At 62.0% G+C, this 24,355-nt stretch overlaps 1 protein-coding gene across 11 annotated transcripts in view; it reads left to right on the forward strand.

Annotated features, from left to right (window-relative positions):
* The first annotated feature begins 1,674 nt into the window (after nucleotides 1-1,674).
* Nucleotides 1,675-24,355, forward strand: part of GRAMD2A (GRAM domain containing 2A) — a 33,549-nt gene continuing 10,868 nt past the window's right edge. The window contains exons 1-6 of one of the 11 annotated variants that reach the window (XM_068958496.1): nucleotides 1,675-1,761; nucleotides 14,965-15,078; nucleotides 16,583-16,640; nucleotides 21,079-21,151; nucleotides 21,479-21,582; nucleotides 22,728-22,826. In XM_068958496.1, coding sequence (XP_068814597.1) covers nucleotides 14,975-15,078; nucleotides 16,583-16,640; nucleotides 21,079-21,151; nucleotides 21,479-21,582; nucleotides 22,728-22,826 — 438 coding nt within the window. In that variant the 5' untranslated portion in view covers nucleotides 1,675-1,761; nucleotides 14,965-14,974. Of the gene's footprint in view, nucleotides 1,762-3,191; nucleotides 3,577-11,098; nucleotides 11,468-13,596; nucleotides 14,594-14,623; nucleotides 14,859-14,960; nucleotides 15,079-16,582; nucleotides 16,641-21,078; nucleotides 21,152-21,478; nucleotides 21,583-22,727; nucleotides 22,827-24,355 lie in introns of those variants that run through there. The other 10 variants (XM_068958491.1, XM_068958492.1, XM_068958488.1 and 7 more) reach the window with 10 other exon arrangements.

A 24,355-nucleotide genomic window follows, 5' to 3' on the forward strand; every position in this document is an offset into this window, starting at 1 on the left:
CTGGGACCCACTGCTGCCACCTCCTGTGGAAGGAGCGGCTGGGAGGGCTCTGAGCTGCTGTGTTGTCTTGACTCGGCTGAGTCGGTCTCCCCCCTGCTGCTCTGACAAGACAAGGAGTGCCAAGTGATGCAGCAACGCTGCGTTGTAGCCTTCCCCTCTGACCACCAAGCGGATGATTTATAAGCAGCCCTTACTGTCCAAGTGCTGGGATTCATGCAGTGGTGCTGTGTGCCTGCAGCCTAGATGTGTTTGTAGTTGTCCTGCAGTAAGCCTGGAGTTCCCCCCAGCCTTGCCTGGGGCATGGCTTGCCCTGTCCTGCTGCCCCAGCATCGCTGCTGGGGCTGTCAGTGCTGTGCTGGCTTTGACCTTCATGCTGCTGGCTTGTTGCTTGAATGGGGGAGACCTCATTACGTGGCACCTTTGAGTGCTCTCCCAGAGGCGGTGTATCGGGCACTGGCCACCAGGCTCCTGTTGAACCCGGAGCCCGTACTCATGCTTTTGCAGACCTTCCTGGAAGAGATCTGCTTGAGGCCTCTGTTCAGCATAGTGATCAGAGTGCTGCTGCTGCCTGGGCTGTTCTGCTTTTGCGAGGCCCAGTGGGGCCAGGCCTGGAGGATGGAGGTGACTTGGAGAGGATGGATCCAGCTGTGCTGGGGCTCCCTGAGCCCAAGTGCCAGGCGGGGAGCTTGTCTGGGGCTGGCCAGCAGTCCCGGTCCACCTTGATCAGACCCTTTTGCACTGCAGTATACCTCTTGCGGTGATGCAGGGAGAGAAGCGGGCTCCGCTCTGCTCCCAGGGCCTGGACGGGGCCTCTCATTTCACCTCCTCCGTGGCCCTCGTCCTGCCTTTGGGGCTAGTCTGGGGTCTGGAGCTGGTGGACGCCTGGCCAGCTCGCTGCTGGGGAGACGGGGGTGTGGGTGGCCCGGCCTCCGGTCACTCAGCGGTTTCCTGGGTCGTTCCCTCGTTCAGCCAGTGCCTGGATGCCCTGCGCATCGGTGACCGGTGGGTTTAATCTCTGTCCTGCAGCTCTGTCCTAGGGGTCTGCAGCAGGGGATGGTGAAAAGCCAGGTGCCTGCCGGCCTGCTGTGGCAGGGGCCGAGGGAAGAGCAAGGGTGCCCTGGGCAGGGACCAGTCATGGCCCTTGGGGACGGACGGGCAAGAGGCACCCGTGGGTGCCTGGGGGCTGGGCAAAGGCGGTGGGACGGTCTGGGGGGTGCGCAGTGGTGGATCTGGTGCCTGCAGTGGGTGGCAGGCAGGCTGGGCAGGGTCAGTGCCTGTTGGGGGCAATTAGGGGATGTGGGGCAGGGAGGGGGTGTGGGGGTGCGTGGGGGTGGGGATGGGGGGACATGCAGGGCCAGGAGGGGGGCAGAGGGGGTGCGGGGGGCAAACCGGGGTGCAGGGGGACAGATTCGGGGTGCAAGGGCGGGGATGGGGCAGTTGGGCGCGGGGAGGCAGGTGGGGCGGATGGGGCAGGGATGGGGCAAAAGGGGCGGGGGGGGGCCAAGGCAACAGGGTCGCGTCCCCTTTAAGAGGCGGGTCTCTCCTGGTCAGGCCCCGCCCCCTACCGCGAGGGGCGGGGCGGAGAGAGGCGCGGGGCGGTGACCAATGGGGGCGGGGCGCCTGGCGCGGGGCGGAGCTACGGGGGGCCAATGGGCGGGCGCCGGGGCGCCGCGAGGAGGCCGGGGCGCGCGGGGCATGACGGCGCCGGGCCGGAGCGGGCCGGGCGGGCAGCGCGGGGCCGCCGCCGCCGCCGCCGCGCAGGTAGGGCCGGGGGCGGCGCGCGGGGCCCGGGCTGGGCGCGGTGACCGGGGCCGCGGAGCGGGACGGGGGGGCCGTTAGCGGGCGGCGGCGGCGGGGGGGCTGGTTACGGCCGCCGTCCTCCCCCTGCGCCCGGGGCCTCGGGGAGGGTCCGGTCCGGTCCGGTCCGGTTTGGTCCGGTCCGGCCCGGCCCGGTCCTGGGGGCCGCGCTCGGCCGCCGGGCAGGGAGGACTCGCCGGCTGCCGTCGCTCCGCTTTCCTCCCTCCTGGCCGAGGCGCCTCCCTCTCGCGGCCCGAAGAGGCGTCGTCCGGCCTCCGGTCCGGTGCTGCCCGCGGCGGCCGGGCCCCGACCCTCCGGCCCGGCGCTCTGCGGCTGGCGGACGCTTCCTGGGTTTAAAAGCCCCCGGCGGCCCGGCCTGGGCTGCCGGGACCGCGGCTCTTTGTCTGCGGGGCGGGCGAGAACGTGCCCGGGGGCCGCCGCGGAGGCGGCTCTCGGCCCGACCCCTCTCGGGGCGCGCCGCCCCCCCTTCCCGCCGGCGCCCCGCGCAGCGACCTGGGGGCGCTCGGGGCAGCCGTAGCGGGGGATTTGCCTTGGTGCCAGCTCCGCGCTGCCGCCGTCGGCGGCTCCCGGGGGGCAGAGCTCAGCCCGGGGGGCAGCTGCCCCGGCCTGCCGGGAAGGGCTCCGCGCTCGCTCGGTCCCTGCGGCCGGCGTTGCCGCCCCTTGCTGCGGGGGCAGCCGAGGCGCCGAAGGAGGCTGTTTCTTGGCGGTGGCCACCAGCGTCGCCCCGAGCGGCCGGGCTGTGCCCTGCCACGTGGGACCCGCTGGGAGCACGTAACCCCTCTTGCCAGGCTGGGGCCTGCGGGAGCCAGACTGGGGTGAAAAAACCTAGCCGAGGGGGGCCGCTGGGGGTCCTGAGCGCATCCCGGGGCTGGCTGTGCTGGGGGGCAGGAGCGGCTCTGCCTCGACGCCCTTCCCCGGTGCGCCGGCACCAGGGTGGCGCGTCTCCAGAGCTGCCGGGTGGGGGCCGGCACCGTGACCACCCTGCCCGGCTTCTGCGCCGTCAGTCTTGCTGAGACGTGCAGGGTACCTGGCAGCCGTCAGCTCCTCCGTGGCCTGGGGCTGCTGAGCGTGGAGCTGCCCGTGCGGCTGCCAGCGGAGCGCTGTGAAGTGCCAGCCCCGCTCCCAAAGGGTGCTTGGATGTCCCCCTGTGCCTAGGGACAGACCCCAGAGGGGCGCGGGGAGATCTGTGCGCGCAGAGTTGACACCGAGTGGCAGAGCTGTCCCCAGCCTGAGGTGTGATTGCTTTTCCCCTCTGCCCCGACTGGGAATCACGCGAGGGGAAGAGGCTCCAAAGCTTTGAATCCCTAAGGGGTCCCTGGAGAGGTCCGTGAGGCTCCTCGGCCCCTGTGTGGGGAAGCACAAAGCTCCAGGCAGCTGCTGCGGACCTCCTGGGGCTACAGAGGTGAGCCTGAGCTGCCAGAGGTGAGCGACTGCTGGCTGAGGAGGAAGTGAAGAGAAAAGAAAAGAGATTTCTTTTTTTAGGCCTGAGAGCAGGAAGCAAGGGATGAATTGCTGCTGTCAGCTGGTCTCTAGGGAGGTGCCAGGGCCACATCACAGGAGGGTCTACAGCACGCCTGCCCCGGGAGGCAGGAGCATGGGTGCGTTGCTCTCGGCCATCGCTGGCTCCAGAGAGCGTCCAGCGGCCTCGCGCAGCCGGGCTGCCCCTGGGCCCGCTGTAGGCGGCAGAGACCGGAGACCGCAGCCGCTGGGAGCGAGGCTGAGGTGCCGGAGCACCCCGCGGCTCGCTGTCTTCAGCAGGTAAGGCTTAGTGGGAAGGCCCTGTCCGCGGCAGGGACGGCACTGCTCATCTGAGCTCCTCGGCACCTCCCGAGGTGTCGCTCGTCCCGCCTGGTCTGTCCCCTTGGCAGAGCAGCCCACGCCGCTGCTCCTGCCCGCAGCACGGGCGTCTTCGAGACTCCTACCCTGGGCATGCGGTTCGGGACTCTGGTCTCTGGCGTGCCTGGTTTGTGGATAGCTGCCTCTCCCAGCGAGGAGAGACCCTGCTGCGTGGCATCTCCGGTCCCCCCAAGCCTTAGCTGAGTCCCCGGGAAGCCTGGCCAGCGTCCTGCAGGCGGGCTGCCTCCGTGGCTGCGCTGGGAGGTCTGCCTTCCCTGGGGCCCAGGGGTGACAAGGGACCTGCCGCGGGTCATGGCCGCGCAGGAGCGGCAGGGCCTTGGGTGGGGACGTCGCTAGCGCCGCTCTGAGTTTTCCGCTCTTTGCTGTGGGCTGTTCTCCCCCTCCCTGGGCTGGCTCCAGCCATGTCCCTTTGAGAAGTGAGGGCCCGGGAGAGGTGGCTTTCCCTTGCGGTGGCCCTGGGCAGGCGTGCAAGGCTGCACGAATCGCCCTTTCTTTGGGAGAGTGAGAAAAGCCGCTCCTGTTCTTCATGAGCTCTCGAGGTGGTTACTCGGTAAACACTGGCCTGTATGAATTTGTGTCCTGCCTCTCCGGCTGTGGGAAGGGCTCTGCCTGGAGCTGCCCCTCGGGGAGAGAAGGGAGCGCTCGGCGTGTCCGACCGGGAGAGCCCTTCCCTGCCCCGGATCCAGGGCGGTTTTGGCCGTCGTGAGAGCTGGAAGCCGTAGGCTGACTGTTCCTGGCAGCGCAGGTCCTGCCCTCGGCGCGCGTTTCCTGCCTGCGGAGGAGAGGAAGGGAGCGAGGTGTAGCGGTGCCTGAAGGCAGGGCTGTGCAGGCCGCGGCTGTGCGAGGCCGAGCTCTCCCCGGCCGCGGACCCGCGCGGCTGCGGCGGTGTCTGTGCCTCTGCTGTGACTCGCGCGCCCTTAACGGAGAGGAGGTACAGCAGCGAGCTGCTAGTGGTGGTTTAGATGCTGTTAAAAAACTCTTTTGTGGGAGCCCAGAAGTTGTCCCTGTGAAATCTAGGGTCTGGCTTGATGAGAAAAATCTCTTGTGTGTTGTGTGTGTGTGTTTTTTTTTTTTTAATCTCCTTCTGAGAAATCCCCGTTTAAGAATGTGCTAGAGCAAGTCTTTGCCTCGTCGGATTCGGGGAGAAAATCCACCTAATGCTCATGGCTTTCCCTAGCCGTAGAGGCCAGGAGGAGGTGGGGCAGTGACAGCAGTGCTGTCAACTTTTGCTGTTGATGAGCGTTTTCCAGCAGTGGTGGGCATGCGCGGAGCCCACCCCCTTCCTGGGGCCGGAGCCGTCCTTTCGCGGTGCCCTCAACGAACCGGGGAGGCCACTGCCACGTGCAGCAGAGACATGGCCCAAATTCCCCGGGTCCCTGGGGCTCCCTGGTTGCGAAGCAGCAACCAAGCAAGATCCTGCCCTGTTCCCATGCTTGACCAGGGATGGGGCTGAGGACGCGCATCCCAGGCCGAGGACGTGTGGCTTCTGCTGCTCTCCGGGGGGATGTTGATGGCAGAGGTCTGCCCGCGTGGCTGCTAGGAGAGGTCTGCGAGCGGGTCCGTACGGTGCGAGGGACCACACTGTGTGGGCGTCGAGGGAGCTCGGCCCCAGCGAGCCCCAGGCTTCATCCAGCTGGAGCATCCCTGGGCTGCCCCAGAGGAGAGGGAGCCTGGAGAGGGGACATGGCTCTAGTTCTTCCTGCTCTCCGTGCGCATGATTTTGGTGTCTTTGATCTCCCGGCAGCGGTGCTCGGAGGACTGGCGTTTCGCTCGAGCATCTTTTGCTGTGGCTGCGCTCCAGAAACGACTCTTAATTCCCAGGCACAAATAAGGAATTGAAATGACCTTGAAACCAGGGAGCAAGGACAGCTTACGGGATCTGTTCTTCCAGCCCGGCTCTCAAGTGCTTTACAAGGTTTTTCAGCCAAGGTTGTTAACCCCTTGCCCTGCTCCGTGGCGTTTCAAACAGCGGGGCAGAGGGACGGCAGGCGAGAACGGAGCCGGGAGTCCTGCGCCGGTGCCAGCGCGCCTCTCGTACCCTGCCCGCGTAGCCCTGTCTGCGTGGCCGAGCGGGGTGACGCCGGCGGCGCTGCCCGGCTGGGGGGACAGGGCAGAGATGGATCTTCTGTAGCGAGACCCTGGTGGTGGCAGCAGAGCCGGAGGGCAGCGGGGGGGCTTGCTCTGTGGGAGTCTTCCGGCTGCGATTTTTGGGAGGTGAAGTCCCCGGCTTGCTCTTTTTCTGTCCTGCCTCTGCCACGTGTTCCCAAGCAAGCGTGTGCCTCCCCCTTGTTTGTGCTGGGAACTGGAGCAGGGAACCGATCCAGCTCGGAGACAAAATAAAACACCACGACTTGTCTGCGATAGGAGGGCTCTTGTTGGGTTATTTTAGGCTGGATCTGAGCGTAAGGGAGGAGATGCTGATCTGGAGGAGGAAGTAGTGCTGGTGGTTTGGGGCGCTGAAAGCGTGGCCCAGGGTTGTGAGAAGGCTTTGTCTCACGAAACCACTGGCATGGGAGAGGTAGCAGGTCTCTGCGAGACCTTCCTCCGGCTTTGCTAGTCGTTGGACTCCTGTGTGAGCAGAGCCAACGCTGAGCTCGGCTCAGGGAGTTCAAGCAGCTCTGGCCCAGGGTCTGGTGGGCGTTGGGGTGGCACAGGGAGAGGGTGTGGGTGGGATAGGAGAAGAGACTGGATTCCCCCTGTCCTGTGAGCACGTAGATCAGCTCAGCCACGTCCCGTAACGTTGTCCCTTTGCTCCTGGGCTGCGCGAGCTGTGCCGCTGCGTGGCTCGAAGCGTGCCCTCCTCTGCCTCCCTCCCCGCAGGCAGTCCGGGCCATGTTGCGTCCTGCCTGCGAGACAGCCGGGAGCTCCCGATCTCCAGAAAGGTTTTTTTCCTCTGCGTATCTGTGGATTAAAGCTGTTAATAGTGCTTTGAACTAAACAACTAAAGCAGCTGTGGAGCTCGCGCTGAAACAGCTGTGCTGGGGGACCACGCGCTGTGCATGAACCCTTGGTGGCGGGGGCCACCCGGGTGAAACACCCTGTGCCGGCCGAGCAGGCGACGTCTCGCCGCTTCCCCGCCTCGTCTGCCGGCTCCTGATCCCCGTCCCCATGCCTCCCAGCCTGCGTGCGGCAGGGGCAGGCTGCTCCACGCCGGCACGAATAGCTCTGCCTTGAGTGCCGCCCGCATGGCAGGAACACGAGCCCTTGATTTTTGGTTGCTTGGAAGGGAGGAAGAAATCCTCTAGCGTGCAGCAAATCTCCCGCTTTATTGCAAATTGTGGCACGTGGCAGCGGTCTCCCTTTGCCGGGGACTCCTGAACCCCTCGACTCTGCCTGTTGCCTCCTGCCTTGCCCCTCGTCTTGGCAGCGTTAGGGATTTCTTGCTGCAACCGTTCCTGCTGGGCTTGCACCCTCGGGACGCTCGGATGAAGGTTTTTCCTCGCTTGATGTAAGGGGAAGGAGCTTGCTGCTAAAAGCTTTGGTGGGGCGATTGCTTGAGCCGCTAGAAAGTGTTTTCCTTCCTGTGTTGGCGGTTTAAGCGGCTTCTGGCAGCCCCGTGGTGCAGGGGGAGGCTCTCCCCGTGAGCCGCGTGCCTGGAGCCAAACCGAAACGGTGGGTCTGCGAGCAGCCCGTCCTCCGCTGTCGGAGCGGGGTGGCCGGGCCGTCGCCTCCTTGGGCAGCGTCTTAGGAGGGCAGCGCCGGCTCTGGGAGCTCGCGGGGAGCAGGAGAGGTTAATATTTGAACAGCGGAGCGCGTCTCGTTTGCCAAGTCGGAGCTGGTTTCGCAGCATCTGGCTCTGGCTTTGCTTTCGCTGCCCTCTTCAGAGGGCTCGCTATTAAAAGCAGCAATTAATAACCCAGGATCCAGGCGAGGTCTCTGGAAAGCACCTCCTCAAGCCCGTGCCACCTTCCATGGCTCTAGGGAGGCGTATTGCACGCCTGGGCAGGATAGCGTGGCGTGCCGGAGGAGGACCTTGAAATCACAGCTGAGCTGGGCATCTTGACTACAGCCCGGCCCCCCCGGCCAGCCCCGTCAGCACCCTCTTCTGTGCTCGGTGACCAAGATCCCCCCAAATCCCAGGCCACGTGGGTCGGATGGACCCAGACAGGCACACTTTCTTTGTGGAGTCTCTTCTGACTTTGAAGGCGAGCTGGCAAAGTGTGTCCAAGGGAAGTCACGTGCACCCTGGAGGGTGACGTGTCACCTGGAGGCAGCGCTGGCAGGGACGGAGCGAGGGCTGGGGGCAGCGGGGCTGAGGGGCAGCGAGAAGCAGAGCTCCCCTGCCCATGGCGTCTGGAGAGCCCAGCGTGAGGCAGAGGAGCAAGGAAAGCGGCAGCGAGTTTGATCCGTGTCCTGTGTGGAAAGGAGGCAGCTTCCGTGACCTCTCTGCTCTGGCTGAGGATGCTCCTCACGGCCTCCAGACCTTCCTTCGGAGCAGCGCTCTTCGTTCCCAGCGGGAGCAGCCTGCCAGCGTAGGAGGAGCTGCAGTGGCGCAAGGCGAAGGGCTGTCTAGCCTGGGACTCGTCGCTGACAGCGGCTGTAAGAGGAAAAGAAAAACAGGGCAAGACGGTGTAACCCTTCCAAGTGTTCCCCAGCCTCTGGCTATTCCCAGCGTAGGGAATGACGTGTGCCCTTGTCTCGAGCTCGCGTGACCTCTCCGCACCCCGGCAGCGGGGAGTCGCCAGATCGGCGGCCTCGGGCGCGCACGCTCGCGGCTGCCTCTCTGCGGTCGAACCTGGGGGAAGGCAGGAGCAGGGGCTGCTTCTCCCAAATGCCTCGTGTGTCGGGCAAGACGCTTCTCCCAAAAGTTTCGTATACTGGGGAAAGGGCAGGTCTGTGTGCCACGCTGCCGCCTCCGCGGAGGAGAGAGCCTGGGCCCGTGCCCTGGGAAAGATTGGCCGAGGGGAAGGCTGTTACTGGATGTGGGGTTTAATGTTCGAGAGGCCCTCGTACGCTGGAGGGAGGAAAGCGGGTGTCACGTGTTTCCCCGTTGCCTCCTTCCTCGAGGAAGAGGAGGGGGCTGCTCAGATTTGGGTGCTGTAGGTCGACTCGCCTCCCGCTCCCGCGCGGCCCCCGCCTCGGACGCAGCCGTGGGCTCTCGGCCGAAAGTCACCCCCCTCCTTCGCCTGAGTCCCCGGTAGGGCTAAATCCCCTCTCCCAGATTAAGCAGCGCAACTGCTTGGGGATTTAAGGGATAACGTGGGGGAAGCCGGAGCAGGCTGGCTGCTGCGGCCGCCCGCTTGGGAGGAAGCGGGTAGGGAGCGACTTTGGCTGTGCCAGCCGTCGTGCTGTCTGTGCGCTGTCCCCCCGGCGCTTGGCCTGCCCTGGGCTTGCAGCGTGCTCCGCGTGGCCGTGTCCTCGCGGACAGCCCTGGCCGTCGGAGCTCGCGTGTGCGGTGGGGGCGTCCAGGCCCCTTAGGCTGGCTGGGAGCAGCCCGCGGGGGCGGGACGGTGATGCCCGCCAGCCGGCCTCTGCGTGGGGGGCAAAGCTCCCGCGTCTCCGTGGCGCTGACGCGTTGGCTTCGCAGCGGCGCGGCGTCACCGGCCGAAGGCGTATCGGCAGCGTGGGAGGGCCAGGCGGGAGCTCTCCCCGCGCGCTCGGCCCCGGAGTCACGTTGGTGCGATGCCAAAGGACGTTATTTTGGTGCTTGCTGTTGGCAGAGCTGCTCGGGGCCAGGAGGGGAGCGGGGACCCGGGACCCCCTTGCTTTGCGTGTGCGGCCCCCGAGCCCTGGCGGAGGACCCTGGCCGGAGCGCAGCCGTCTCTTGGCTCGGCAGGGCAGCGCTGCCCGGCAGCAGGGCGGCGTTTCGCTGCAGCGGTGACGTCCCAAGGCCTCGAGGCAGACGTCGTACTCCTTATTAAGCCGGCAAGCCTCATCTCGTCTTTGCCCTTTCCCTATAATCCTTCCGATGATGTTGCCCTGCCTACAGGACTCGCGGAAAGAATCCTTCAACCTGAGCTTTGGCAAGCCGACCCTTCTGCAGCCCGGGAAGAAAAACCTCGGTGCGTTTCGGTCCGTCTCCGCAGCCAGCACCGTGCTCAGGCTTTCGGGCTCTGCCTGCAGCTAGGGCCGTGCTCGCTAGCCCCGGCGGGCCGTGCCGTGCCACGCTGCGCTGCCGTGCCTGTGTGCCATCCCAGCGGGCTGCCCCAGCCCGCCTTCCCCCCCCCCCACCTTTTGCAGCAAGGACTTCATTTGCTTTGCAAATACTGGCTGGAGGGATTATGAGCTGATTTTCCAGCCTATTACTAACCACGTGTTCACCAGTCGTCCAAAACATTTGTTTTTCTGCAGCCTGCCATCGCGGAGCGGTTTATTTTTCTGGCCTCTTTGCTTCCTGAGCATCTTTGTCTCAGAGGGCCGGCACAGCAGTGTCTTTGCCAGCGCAGCGGCGTCTTTCCCGGCGTGCTGGTGTCCTTTCCGGCCCGCTCGCAGGTGGAGGCTTCGCCAGCGCTTTGGGAGGTTCGTGGAGCTGCAAGTGGCTTCGGCCTATCCAAGGGCAGGGGTTTAATACCGCTTCCCTTGCTCTGACTTTCTGCAGCTGATCTTTAGCCTGATGGCTGGGTTTTATCACCTCTCAGGTCTCCTGGAAGAGCCTGTGGGCTTTCTTGGGGAATGGTTCTTGTCTTCCAGCAAACCCATCTCGAATTGAAAGCAGAGATCCCCTTTGAAGGAGAGGGTTGTTTTCGGATGTCTGCCTTCAAACTGGGACGCTGGGAGGGAAAGGGCATGTGTGTCATTATTGCAGGATTTACTGTCCAAACACCCGAGGAGGAAAAACAGAACCGCAGCCCCCGAGCGTGCGCCTTGTCCTCCTGGAGAGCGTTGTCCGAGCCGCGGCCAGGGATTTGCGAGCCTTGCGCTAGGAAGTGGGAGCAGCTGGGCGTGCTGGCACGGCTTTGGTCCCTTTTATGCCTTGAATGCAGCAGCACAAAGGGAAAGGGTGTGTGTGCACGCGCCCGTTTTATTACATACAGTAAAAATCCTCTTGAGCTGCCCCTCCTGCCTCCCGGAGGTGTGGATCAGCTTCCTTGCCGCATGTGCGGCAGCTGCCTCTGCTCCCCGCTCGCCCGGAGGACGGCGAGCTGCCGCTAGAGCCGGAGCCGGGGTGCAGCCCCCGCAGCACCCTCTGGCCTGGCTCTCCCCGAGCCTGCACAGCCCTGACGGGGCTGGGACTTGCTGAGCAGAGGTAGGAGGGGGCTCGGTGGCACGTCTGCAGCTCCTTTCCCTCCCGCTCTCGGTCTCTGCCCCGCTCGGGCCAGGTTCCTCGCCTCCCTTCCCTGGAAATGACACTTTTTCCCTGCCCTGAATCGGGAGGATGTTGCTTATTTTAAGATTAATAAGGCTGCCGCCGGAGCTCGGCTCTTGCCCTGTGCGCCACGTGGACCCGCGGGGAGGAAGGCACCAGCCCGGATGTCGGGGCGTCCGGTTAGCGCCATCCAGCCCCGTGGGGACGCGACGTTTCTCCAGCTCGTCTTTGCCCGACGGAGGGGCTTTCCTGCTCGGCAGGAAGCCTTTGGGCTGCAGCGGGAGCTGTTTGTGCGTCTGTGGCCTCTCTAGTGACTCTTGTTCCCGGTTTTGCTCCGGGCCCTTCCCCTGCCCCCTCCGGATGTCTCGGCTGCTTGTGAAATAGCTGCCGGACAGTTGGGTTCCCCGGCCCGCGTGAGCGGTCCCAGCCTCGGCGTCCGCGAAGCGGCAGGATGTGATTCAGCAGGTGCCGGTGGGAGCCGAGGGAAGCCGTTCCTGTCGGGATTCGGGCTTCAGCGGGGGCTGGCGGAGGCCGGCCGGGGCTGGGGTACGTCGCGTGGCTGAGGGTCTGCCCCTGCCTCGCTTGCGAACGGCGCTCATCCCACCCTGCGGGCAGCCGAGTCAAGGAACGCCTGGCAGAAACCTCCAGGGGAAAAAGAAACCCCTGGTTATGCTGAGAGCCGTGTGTGATGTTATAGCTGTGGCGTGCTGGGGCTTGCTGTGCGGGGCGTCCCTTGGGACAGCAGAAGGAAGGGGTCCGTCCGAGCTCCCCGGAAGGAGACTGCGGCCGGGCGCCGCTGCCGAGCGGCGTGCGTGGGAATTGAGATTGATTCGATTTTAGACGGGGCCCTTTGGAGCGGGAACAGGATGTGGCAGGACGTGGGAAACCCAGCTGGGAACTGCGGGTCAAGGGGAGAACGGCATAAAAAGCAACTTTATGGTGTTCAACAGTGGCATTTCCAAATGAAGTCATTTGACTTCCAATCCTTGGCGCTCTAGAAAAGTTTAGGAAGGGCTGAAGTTCCCTGATGGTAGCGTGCTCTCAGATGCCCAGCGCTTTTCTTGCTCGTTTTGACTGCAAAACGTTTCATGGGGTCACTTTTCAGGTCTTTTGCTTCTTCTACCCTAGACCTAGAAGAAAAATGGCCAACAAATTAATGTGGTGTTTTTCTTTCCCCCCCATCTCAAAGTCTCTTGGTCGGGGTTATTTTTTCCTTTTTGCATTTCTATTCCTAGCGCAGCACAGAGCCATCTGTCACCTCCTCTAACCTCAAGCCATGGCGCAGAGGACGGGAGACCTGGGCTCGGCTCTTGCGGCCCGTTGAGGTGACACGCAAGCTGTCGCTCGCTCCCGCGAGAGCGGGACTCCCTTGGGAGAGTGGCTCCCGTGGCCAAGAGGGCTGTCGTCCCCCCTTTTTCATCTTCTTGTTGCCCGGGAGAGCTCACGGACGCCTGCCGTCGCTGTCAGTGCTGCCGCACTAAGACCCTGCCCCGTCTTCGTGGAGAGAGCGAAGCGGGTGTTGAGGCTTGCTTTGGTTCGGACTGAAAGACGGTTAAAAGTGACGATGGGGAGAGCCCTTGGGAGGGCTCGGGGTGGCCGCTGCCTGAGAGGCAAGGAGTTGTGCAGCCGCATCGGGCCTCAGCGCCTCGGCCTCTGCCTTCCCCGTGGACCGGGGCCACGCGCGCGGCTCCTCCGGCGACGGGGAACGCGGCCGGGTTCCCGTGGCGGCCCTGCTCCTGCCCCTCCGTCCCGAGGGCGACGGCAGGGAGAGCCCAGCGCCGCTCGGGGCGCTGGGTGCCCCTTGCCTCCAGCGCCTCTTTTGCGCAGGGCTTCCGGGCCGTGCCGTCCTGCCCGCCCGTCCGGACGGGTGAACGCCAGCAGCCGGGGCAGCATCCCCGCGCCGCCTGGCCCCTTCCCCTCCTGTGCCCCCGGGCGCCTCCTCCTCGCGCTCGCTGGGCAGAGCGGAGAGCCCGGAGCGAGCAGCGCCCGGGGCTCCCCCGCCAGCGGCCCTTCGCTCCCCGGCTCCGGCGAGCGAGCTGGCAGCGGGGCCGCCGGGACGCGCTCCAGCCCGGCGCTCTTCCAGCTGGTGCGTGTCCTCCCCGCTCCCGGCCTGCCTCTCCTCCCACCTGCTCCCTTACCCCCTGCCCGTCCAGCCGAGCTCCTGTCCCTGAATAATTTCCTCTTGTGGCTGCCAGGACAACCTGCCCCCCGGGGCCGGTTCCTGCTCGCAGCGCTCGGGGCCAGCCCGGCCGTGCCGCCGCGTCACTGCGCCCCTTCTAGCTGTCGCCCGGCCCGGCGGCCGCGGCGAGGAGCTCGGCGTTGCGGGGTGAGGTGTAGGGGAGCGGACGGGGACGGCTGTGCCGGGGGCGGTCTGCCTGAAACCCCTGTGGCTTTGGCGGGGAGGGGGGAGGCAGCCTAGCCGTCAGCGACGGGACGGGAATCGCTTCTCTTGTTGCGGTCGCTGCCCGTGAAGCGGAGCCGGCAGCGAGCCGAGTCCCCGTCGCCCTGGGCTGGAGGGACCTGAGCGGACTGTGCAAAACTGCTAGTAAAAGCTTTTTTTTCCTTTTTTTTTTTTTTTTTCCTCCTCTTTTCCCTCCTCTCCTTCTTCCCTTAGGCTGCACTCATGTGAGTGCTGCTGAAAGAGCCGGTCCAGCCTCGTTCCGCGCTGTGAGTTAGTTTTAATCCCCGCTCTGGATCGTTGCGTGGCTCCCGCGAACCCCTGCGCTGACCCTGGGACGGGAGCGAGCGCGCCGGGGAAAGCGGAGGGGCAGGATCGGGCTGGCTTGAAGCGTTCGGGAAGCCCCGTCTTAGATTCGCCAGGGCCGTGTTGGAGCCCGGCTGCTGCTCGCTGCCCAGAGCGAAGTGGCAAGTGCCTGTGGTCCAGCGTCTCTTGCCTCGTTCGCGTGCGATCCCCTGTGTTAGCGCTCTGGTTTTGCTCTCGACTGTCTGCCGCCGTGGATCGGTTTCCCGGTGCCAGAAATGCAAAGGCTAAAGCAATATCCAGTTGCAGTTTGCACAGAGCGGAAGTGTCACCTTTCTGGCCCTGCCAGGCGATAACCTTCTCTGCGCAGCGCTGGGAGTGTGTTTACTTTACGTGTGTATCTGATAAGTGTGTCCGATAAAACTCATTGTAGTAAATAACAGGCTTTAACGAGCAGCGAGAGCTTAAAGAAGGGAGCAGGTGTCTCTGGGAAGGGTTCTGCCCTGGCAAGGCAAGGCGGCAGGCTGTTTTGCTCTTGCCTCCTGCCTGGGAAGGGAGCTGGGGCAGTAGGGGAAACGGGTGTTGCTGGAGGATGGTAAGTCTTGGCAGATCTTAGGCAGGAGAATATACGTCCCCAGAGCAGAGCTGGGACCATCCCAGACTGCCGGTGTCCTGCCGTTCTCGAGCAAGCGAGCCTCTCGCTCCAAAGAGCTCTGTCTCGGAGGGAGAGCGATGCACGGGGCAGAGGGGGGACCAAATCTGCTGGGACGGGGTGTGCTGACCCGGAGGCAGGGAGAAGACTGCTGCGTGTGAAACACAGGGCAGGCCCTCCTGGTGTAAATCACCGTTGCCCCAGCGAGTCTCGTAGATGTGTGCTTTTCCCATGCCAGCTGCGGACCACCTCTCCGTGGCCGTTCTCTTGAGCACCGCGGCCTCAGTGGGAGGCTCTGTCCTGCCTCATCCCAGCTTTGGTGAGTGTTATCTGAGCTTCTGGTCCACGTGACGGTTATAAAGGCCACTTCTAGATAAGCATTTGTTTGAACAGTCGCTGACCAGCCAGCCCACTACTTCCCTGCTGTTAGTTTTCCCGTAAGCCAGTGGAGACGGAGACTTCGTTTCTTGGCTGTTCGGTTGTGAGTGCTGGGGAGTGCCTGGCAAGAGATGCCCCTTATTCTCTGCGTGACTCGAGAAATCACAGAAACGCTATTGCTGCCCTTGAGTGGCAGAATTATGAAGGTCTCTGTGCAGATAGGAGCTTGAAGGCTATGGATTTACAGCTCTAAAACTAGCATCTCCCTCCTCTCACCCTTCTTCTTGTGGACTAACAGACTTCTCCTTGCAGCACCAAGCCAATGCATGAAAAAGCAGCTCCCCTGAAGAGCCCTGAGCCCATGCACGGCCGTGACAAGCTGGAGGCATCTCACAAGGAGAAGAGTTTGGATTCCCTTGATGGCAGGTGAGCCTGGGGCTGGGTTTGTGGCAATCAGCTGATGCACAGGTGGAGCTGGGTGTGAGTACCAGCACGGGGCCTGTGGGGTGCCTGGACCTCTTGCACCTGCAGTGCACTGTGTCCTGTGTCACCCAGCTACCCCACTGGCCACGGTGTCACTGCAGAGGAGCAAATGCTCCTTTGCTCGTGGCTGGGAAATTCCCCAATGTCAAGCAGAGCCTGGAGGGTCTTGTGGAGTATTTGTCCTTTTTCTTCATGTTGTGACATCCTCCAGGATCCCCTCTGCCTCTGGGACCCAAATGCAACCTATCAGGTAGAAGGCTCCTGTAGAGTAGGCACAGAGGGTCCCTTATTTGTCTTCAGCATCGAATATTTGGTCTACAAAAATGCTGGGGAGAGGTGTTTGGGGAAGGGGTACAATGTTCCTACTGCTGAGATGCTGGCGGGGGTGATTTCACTGCCTGTCTCTGATTGTTTTCCTCATCCTCCTGGTCCATCTGCTGTAACATCCTGTCTGATGGATGCAGCTAGATGCTTTGTGCATGTCTCCTACCGTCATGCCTGAACGGGAGGGATGCCTCCAGGCAGGCAGAGTTGTTGATGGGATGAAGGGCGAATGCTGCAGCCCTGCACGTGTCTGCTGTGTCCCCCTGTCCGGAGAAATGATGGGAGCGTGGTCAGCTCTCCCCGGCCTGGCACTGGCTGTCCCCGTGTGCACGGCTCTGCTTTCAGCCAGCCCCAGGGTGGCTTGCGGGGCCCCTGCCCGTGTGTGCCAGTGAATTCCCGGTGGGGCTGGGCAGGAGGCTGAAGCGTGAGGGGTAGGAGGTGGCAGGACCGGGCAGCATGGTATTTGGTGGGGACGTGCCCTCTTGGCGTGCCCCTGGTGCACACCCTCCCCGCGCTGTCGGGGCTAGGCAGGGCTGCCCTCTTGCCTAGCTCCTGCCCGGGCAGGTTCCCAAACACCCATTCGGCTGTGCTGCCCATGGCCCTGCCTGGCTGGGGCTCTGGGGAAACCTGACCTGGCCTGAACTGTCCATTGCTGGCTCCTAACCTGTCCTCAGCAGCTCCGTTGCTGCTGTGGCACATCCTGGAGGCAGCTCTGGACCTGCTCCCCTGACGCCTGGGGTGAATTTGTGTTGTGGGCCACCCCAGCTGCCTGGGTATGGGTACTCAGGCAGTGATGCGGGCTGTATCTCCAAGCTGTGGTGCAGACCGGCTCAGCCAGCTCACAAACAGCTTGCTGCCAGGTAGTGATGAGCCTTTTCCTAAAGCAGGAGCTCTTGCAGCCGTTATTTGACCTCAGCAACGTCCCTATGTGTCTCAGCAGTTTATTGTAGCACCAGGCTAGTCTAGAACGTGACTTCCCAGAGTGCGTGTTGTGAGTGCGGCAAGGAGCCCCGGGGTCTCCTGAGCATCAGTGCTGTGGCATTTCTCTGTGCTCCTGTCCTGCCTGGATTGGGGAGCGGGTGAGGGACCTGAGGCTCTTGGCTCACCCAATTCTTTCTTGCAGCCTCCACCTGAACGAAGCCCTGAAGGATGAAGACATCAAGAAATGCCACCGGGAAGTGGTAAGTTTCTGGCTTCGTGCTGAGCAAACGCCCTTGTGCCAGCCCCAGGCAGGCCTCCGGGCTGTCTGCCAGGGAGGTGTGCCCGCTCTGCGCAGGAAATGGCCGATCCCACAGCACCATCTCGCTGGTCTGCTCCCTGCCAGCGGCTTTGCTTCCTGCAGCTGATGTGCCCTTTGGTTTCCAAAGCTTCACCCCTGCAGGCCTGGCTCCTGCCACAGCCTGTTCCCCTCAGAGTAAGTCGGAGCTTGTGTAGTCATAGTCATCTAATATCTGTAGGCACGGAGACTTGTAAGCCGTGGTGTGGAAGCGTCTGACTGTAGCCTGCAAACAAGCGTTCAACGAATCTGGGTACCGTGACCATCTTGTACTGCTGGTGCTCTCTGCCTGGACGCTTTGTGTCAGCATGCCCGGGAGAGCAGTGTCCCCTCCCCAGCAGCCAGCGAGGCCGTTACCTTGTGAGCGCACGCGCCAGGCGCTGCCCTGGCATCTCGCCTGGTTCGCTCTAGCGCAACTCTGGCCGTTTGCCGTGTTGCAGCGAGCGACCGTTCTGGGGTGCAGGAGTCGGCAGAGTCCCTCCCCTGGCCCCCAAGTTTAGTTGTGGTTGGAGCCTGGATGTAGGCAGGGTTGCTCAGAGCGTAGGCAAGCGCCAGCCGTGCTGCAGATCTCGCCCAGCCTGCTGTCAAAGCAGCCATGAGGAAGACCCTGGGCTGGAGGAGCACAAGATGAAGCAACAGCTCTTGCCTGTTCCTGGGGGAGCTGGGGGCTCTGCGTACTGCAAAGCGGCTGTGTCGTCAGCTCTTCCCGGGGTTTACGTGTGGCCCGTGATCTGTCCTGCAGACGCTTTCAGGACTTTCCATCTAGAGCAGAGGAGACAGCCAAAATCTTGAGGCTGCAAACTGAAAATAAGAGTTCACTTCATTTGTATTTGAACCTTAATTTCTGTAGGTTCTGGATGTTTAAATCATGTCCAAAATAGAGCTTTTCTATTCAGCTATGAACAAGAACAGCTCTGGAAGAGACAGGAGTCAAGGAGATCTCTCCCTCTTGGGTTTTACTGTGACAAAAAAAAATTTAGAGCTCCCAGCTGAGCCCCAAGGGGACCTGACCAGCAAATGGAGCTGTGTCCCTGCAAAGCAGCACCTGTGGGAAGGAGAGGTGCCTGGTGCACCCCAGAGCCTTGCCCCTTCCCAGCCTGCCTGCGAGGCTCTGTAGCACAGAAGAGAGGCAGCAGTGGGTCGCCTGGAGGAAGATTTCCAGCTGGATCAGGAAGGACAAGGGCAGAGAGATGCTGCAGGTAGCTGCAACTCCTCCCTGCATGTCTGAACGTCTTGCTCTTCTTCCTACAGCGTCTTTAAGCTGGTGACTGACTGACATGGTGCTGAAACGTGCTACTGCTGCAGCCCAGGCCCCGGTGTTGGCTTGCTGGTAGTGTGACCCCATGTGCTGAGGGAAAGCCGGCACTATGGGGGAATCTCCCTTTCTCATCTCCTGCCTCCTCCAGCTGGCAGGGATGTAATATGCAGGTGTGCTGGAGCCGTGCTGCCTCCCCTCCGTGGTGCTGGGGAGGGGGGAAGGTTTGGGGTGCAGGGCAGTGACGTATCCCCTCGGAGCAGGTACCCATGCGGGGCTGCCCCTGCTGCCTCCGCCTCTGCTGGCCTCGCGCTCAGGGCGCTGCACTCCGCGTCCCACTGTCGCCATAGAGGAGGATACGTTTTACACAGCTGCCCGTTGTCCTGAGCCCATGGTGGAGAGGGCGATGCAATGCCCGCTCCAGCTTGTCGCATGACGCAGGGAAAGATCTCGGCTAATCCAAAGCTGCGGTACAATTAGCCAGACAGCTGGACCAGGCAGCAGCCTGCGAAGAGGAGCAAGGTTGGCTGCGATCGCATGCCTTTCACCTTCCCCTGCCGAGAGGTGTAACGCCATGCGGAAGGATGAAACGAACCCGAGTGAGGCTGCTGCAAACATTGCTCAGGGCGTTTGTGGCAGGATGGAAGCAGGGATGCTCGACACCAGCGGTCTGCAGGATACGCATCCTCCTTCCAGGAGTAAAAAGAGCTCTTCAGCAAGGCAAAAGCCTGGTTGTGTGCAGAGTTACAGCCAGCCCTTTGCCTGATGACCCCCCAGAAGCCGTGTGGCCTGCCCTTTCCCGGCTCCCGTCACCTTGGGGCTCTGCAGCCTTTGCGCTGCCGCGCTGTGCCTGCAGCTCGCGTGGTCCGTCCATCGCCAGCCGAGGCGGTCACGTGCTGCGCATGGTGCCTGGGCCGCCCCGTGGGTTCGCGAGCGTGGCGCCGGGTCCGTGCCTCCCTCAAAGGCCGCGACTGTTTTTCTTGCGCTGGTGGGTGCTGGCGAGGACGAGGCTGGGGAATGGGAAGGGTGGCCGGCCCTGGGAAGGAGGTGAGACGAGGGAGAAATTCCTCTCCCCCCACGCAAAGAGGGTGCAGCCCGGCCTTGCTGTGAACTGGCACCAGCTGGCTGGGATCAGCCTTGGCTCGAAACCCAGCTTGCAGCATGGAGCCGAATGGAAGAGCCGCCCTCGCTTGCTCCTAATCCCCCTTTTTTTTTTTTTTTTTTGAGGGCCTGGATACGTTTTTTTCCTCTTCCTGAAATAAGCTTGGCCTTGTCGGGAACTGAGCCCTCCTTTGGCCTCGCTCAGGGGTTTCTCAAGAGAACAAATGGCCTGTCCTACTTCTGAGTTGGCTTTCACGCTCTGGTAGGGCTCTGCGCTTGGCAAGGAGCAGGCGCCTTCCTGCCCGGGCTTGGCCGCCGACGGCGCAGGGATTTCTCCTCTCCTTCCAGCGGCCGTGGGCGCTGCCTTCCCAGGCCCGCGGAGGATCGCAGCTCTGCTCCCGCGTCCCTGCCGAGCCCGCGGCCAGCCAAGGACGCACCTTGTTCTTCAGCTCCGAAGCGATGGCAGTTGAAGCGGAGGCAGGAGGAGATATATTTAGCAAAATATTTTGCAGATTATTCAGGGCATCTGGGAGGGTTATGAACGTTGGGCAGGCCGCCAGGCAGCTGGGGGCCTCTCCCACGTTTAGTAGTGTATGGGAGGCAGCGAGAGATGGCAACTTGCTTGCACTGGGATTGCGGATGTTTCTTGACTTGGGGAAGGCAGCCCGGGGGAGGCTTGGAGCCAGGGCCGTGGTCCCCCTTGACTCCTCCCAAAAGCCCTGAAACGCTCCCTCCACCGATCTCGTGCCTCTCCAGGGGGATGTCAAGCTAAGCTGACCCCAGGTGATGCTGAGCCCTGATCCTCTTAAGGCCCAGCTCATCCGATGACAAGGTGTGCGGGGCTAAGGTGACCTTGTCGCTGTGGGCAGTAGAGCCTGCAGCGCTGCCTGCAAACAAGCCTTGCTGCCCCGGGTCCTTCGTGCTCTGCCGGTCCCGTCTGTGTCCCTGGAAGGCACCTGATCCCTTGGATTTTTTCCCTTGGAATTTCGGGTGACAGCTGCGAGCATCACGCAGGACAACCGTGCTACGAGCGCACCGCCGGGGAGCTGCCGGCGAGCCCCGACGCAGCAGGAAGCGCTCCCTCGTCCGGGGCAGGAATCCTCTCCCGCACCCCTTGGCTGAGCCGCGGACTGCGTCACCGCCGGAGGAAGCGTCCCAAGCAGACCCCGCGGCGCGGGAACGCCTGCCTGGTCTGCCTAGATCGCCCTCCAGCTCAGATGAGCCCGAGGGGCACCAAGCTCACCTGCTTGACAGCGTTGGTTGGCCGGGGCTCTGCCCGGGCAGGGCTGAACTGATATTTATAAGATATGCCGAGATCCTAATCTAAAAAACTGCTTGTGCCGTCTTGGAGGACTGTCTCGTTGAGCAAACTGAATGCCAAGCGTTGAACTACTTCCATGTATTTAACTTATATTTAGAACTGTTGAACTGCTGTGGCAAGGTGCAGAGTGCTGTGCTGGCGGAGGGGGGGCCTGCCACCTCTGCGCGTCGGCGCCGCTGCTCGCTGCCGCTCCTCCTGCCGCGCGCCGCGTTGAAGAGGCACCGGGAACAGAGGGAGCTGGATGGCGCGGCGCGAGGGGCGCAAAGCAAGTGTTGTCGCCTTGCCCTGGATAAGGGGAGAGCTCGTGGAAGAGGAGAGAAGCCGTTGGGCAAAATAATTGCCTTCTGATTAACCTGACTCCTAAGAGAGGCTCAGACGTCTCCTCTAGATAAACCTTAGATATTAGTGGAAATGTTTACGCGGGCACTGGGGGAGGCACGGCCCTTGCTGGGCCGGCGTCGCAAGCCTTGTGCTGCTCGAGACCCTCCTGCAGCCCCTTGTCTCTGCAGTTTTGGGGTGCTTCTCGCGTCCCCCGGGTCCGGGGGACCTTGTCGGTCATGAAGTCTCCCCTGTCCTCGGGAGCTTTTGTGCCGGGGCCTGTATCGGTCTCCGTATCAGCAAGGTCACGGCGTAACTTTGCTTGCTCTGCTTCTGCTCCGTTTCCAGGCCGCTAGCAAGTACAACTCCCAGTACCACAAGCTGTTCAAGGACATCCCGACGGAGGAGAGCGTGCTGAAAGGTGAGCGGCCCAGCGAGAGCGGCCTCGCAGCCGGGAGGGGAGCTGCGCGACGCCTCTGTCACGGGGATGGGGAGCCGCGGATGCTGGGCAGCAGCTGAGGCTGGAGGCACAGGGCGGTTGGCGGCCGGTGCCTTCCCAGGCTGCGCTTCAAGCATGTGTTGGCCAGGCCTGGCGGCTGCGCCATGAAAGCCAGCTGGATTGCTGGGCAGGCTGACGGGGGAGGATGGGAGCCCCGTGCCGCCGCAGAGCAGGCGGGTGGGTGAACAGTGCCTGCCCCTGGGCCGGTGGGTTTTGTCATGCTGTCTGCCCTGCCGCTCTGTGTTACAGTTTGCTCCTGCGCGCTCCAGAGGGATATCCTCATCCAGGGAAGGCTTTACATCTCCCCCAACTGGCTCTGCTTCTATGCAAACCTCTTTGGGAAAGACATCAAGGTAACACGGTGCCTCAGCCTGGGGCACGGGGTCCCACCTCCAGTGCCCGCTTTCTGCAGGCGCAGCCCTCCCTCCGCATCCACCAGCTCCGTCCCGAATGGTTGCTTGGCCCAGGCTATCGCTGCAGCCTGCTTATCCCTTCCCCGGCCCACCAAAAGAGCTGTCGAAACGTGGCAGCTGTGGTTCAAGAGCAGGGTTGCTTTGCATTGACAGGCAGGGGAGTGCAGCTGTGTCTCTTCTTCCAATAACCTGCAGGATCTGCCTTGGGAAAGCAAATATTGATGTGCTTTAAAATTCCCTAATGCAAAACCTCATACGAGCCACAACGGTGTTTGAAGGAAGATCAAAGGTTTCAGGAGGATTCTAGAGGAGATCTGAATCTCTCCTGGCTTTTCCGCTTGACTTACAATCTGACTTTTTTCAGTTAATGGTGTGGCTGATGGGGATCTTCAGGAGAAATGACTTCCTTTAAAACTGGGCTGAAGAACTGAATTATTTATATCAGCAGCTTTAAACAAATATCTGATGGAAGTACAGCATGTCACTTCCAAAGCTAATCGTGTTTCAATGAAGTTATTCTGCCATAAATTACATCCTGCCTTACTTTTAACCGTGGCCTCGCTTGCAGAAACTTGGTATGTGTCTCTCAACGGGTCTTACGCAGGCTTGCTGTGTTTATGTTGGATGATGGTTTCCCTGTGTTCTCACTGTTTTGATCAAATAGAAACTAACTCCAAGCTGAGATTAACGTGGGGGGCACGGTGACCTTTAATAAAAGCAAAGCTGTCTCTGGGAAATGCTGAATCCCTGTGTTACTGTTCTGTTTGGTGTGCAATTACACTTCTACTTGATGCATGTTAAATCTCCGCGTTTCAAAGAAAATGCACACGTGTGAGCCAACACCCTGAGGTCAGGAAGGGCCGAGTAGTCTTGGTTTGGCCTCGTTGTTCACGTATGGTCCGGGGCAGGGTCTGATCGAGCCCTGTGCCGTGCAAGATGCTTTGTCCGGGTGCAGCGTCGGCCGGGTGTGCTTGCGATCCTCCCTAGGTGCTGGTGGCCTGGAGCTCAGCAACGCAGCGCAGCGCCGGGGACCCGACTTGGCTCTGCAGCTTGTCACCAATGTGACCGTGTGTTTTGCCTTCCAGGTTGTGATCCCCGTGGTTTCCGTTCAGCTCATAAAAAAGCACAAGACAGCCCGACTGCTGCCAAACGGGCTGGCTATCACCACCAACGCCAGCAGAAAGGTAAAGCGTCTCAGCGTCCTGTCCCTGTAGCCACCACCGTACTCCTGGCGGATGTCAGTTTGAGCCCCGGTGCTTGTGGGCTGCAGCAGCCGCAGACAGTGCAGGAGTTTCTGCTAGTCTCACTGCAGAGCTGCCTCTTTCCTAGGCATATGCAAAACCGCACACGCAGCCCTTCTTGCTGCCCGGGCCTGGGTATGCTGTGAGCCGTGGCCTCGGCCTCGGAGCCCTCCCTGCGGGGAAAGTCCCTTTACCCTTCCTCGCGAGGGGCTGGGTGCAGCAGCTCTGGGCTAGCCCACGGAAGCTGTTGGAGTTGTCTGTGGTAACCACACAGTGATTTGAGACCAGGACCGCAATATTGCCATCCTCAGCTGAAACTGCAGGCTCTTCAGGAAGCGAGCGGAGTTCTTTATGCTGGCGGCTGGCCAGGGCAAACACTGCCGCTTTGCTTTTGTTTCTGAATTTCACTTTGTTTCTGGCTGAAGCAAACCCCAAGTGAGACTCAGCAGAGGTTGGCAAATCCCTGCCAGGCTCCAATGAACCCTATAAACTACTTAAACCCAAGGAGGGATGGGGTTTGGGCCAAAATTCAACCCAAGTTGGCAGAAGGTTTGGTTACCAGGCTGTATTCAGAGCTGCGGTTGAACTTAAAAACGCGTTGGTTGCTGCCTGCTGAAATGTGCTGACGTATTCCTGTTTGGTGCTCCCTAACTCCCTGCCTGCCAAGGGTGCTGTGTTGCTGAGAGTGACCGATGAAGCCTAGCTCAAGGCAGTATGCAGTTAGCTGCCCTCTCCCAGGGAGGGTGGCAGGAGTAGATAACATGTACGGGATTTTAGCAGGGGGTAGCAGAACGCAGGATTACAGAACACAGGTGATTAAAATCATCCCCCTTTTCCAGCCGTTCTGGCTGCAAGACCTCTTTGCGCGTCACATGGGCCCTGCGCAGCGGACAGGGCGAGTGCTACTTCTGTCTCCCCTCACGCCAAATCGTAGCCCGTAGGATGCTTCTGGTTGCTCTCGCCCCTGTTCTCCTCCACACCGTCCCGCTTGGAGCCAGCAGACGCTCAGCTGAGCATGGGAGGCCCTGCAGGAACAGCAGCTAAAACAAAACTGGCCCCAAAAAATCTGGTCCACGTTTTAGCCTGCTTCAAAAAATAGCAACTGGGAAACTCAGCAGGGAGATATCTGCAGGGAGGACGGAGGGGACATGGCTCCCAAAGGGCAGGAGATTCAAGGGCAGGACGTCTCTGCCTGTCTCCTACCTTTGGGACACCGACCCTCCAGCAAAGCCCTCTGGAAGCAGAAGTTGTACTTCCACATGAGACCATTAAGCCAAGCTGCTGTTGGTTGTGTTCAATATCTCCTTTGCCTTCATGGTCCCCTGAGCTAGTGGATCTTCCTCTCGCTCTCAACCAAGATGGATAACGGAGCCCTGCCAGCGCTTTTTATCCCACTGGGCTCTTTCCTAAAAAGATGCTGCAGGGTAACTCATGGGCTGGTGCCCCTGTCTGCCTGGGGCTGAACTGGTGGG

The sequence above is a fragment of the Struthio camelus genome, chromosome 12 (genome assembly GCF_040807025.1).
Source record: "Struthio camelus isolate bStrCam1 chromosome 12, bStrCam1.hap1, whole genome shotgun sequence".
Taxonomy (NCBI): domain Eukaryota; kingdom Metazoa; phylum Chordata; class Aves; order Struthioniformes; family Struthionidae; genus Struthio; species Struthio camelus.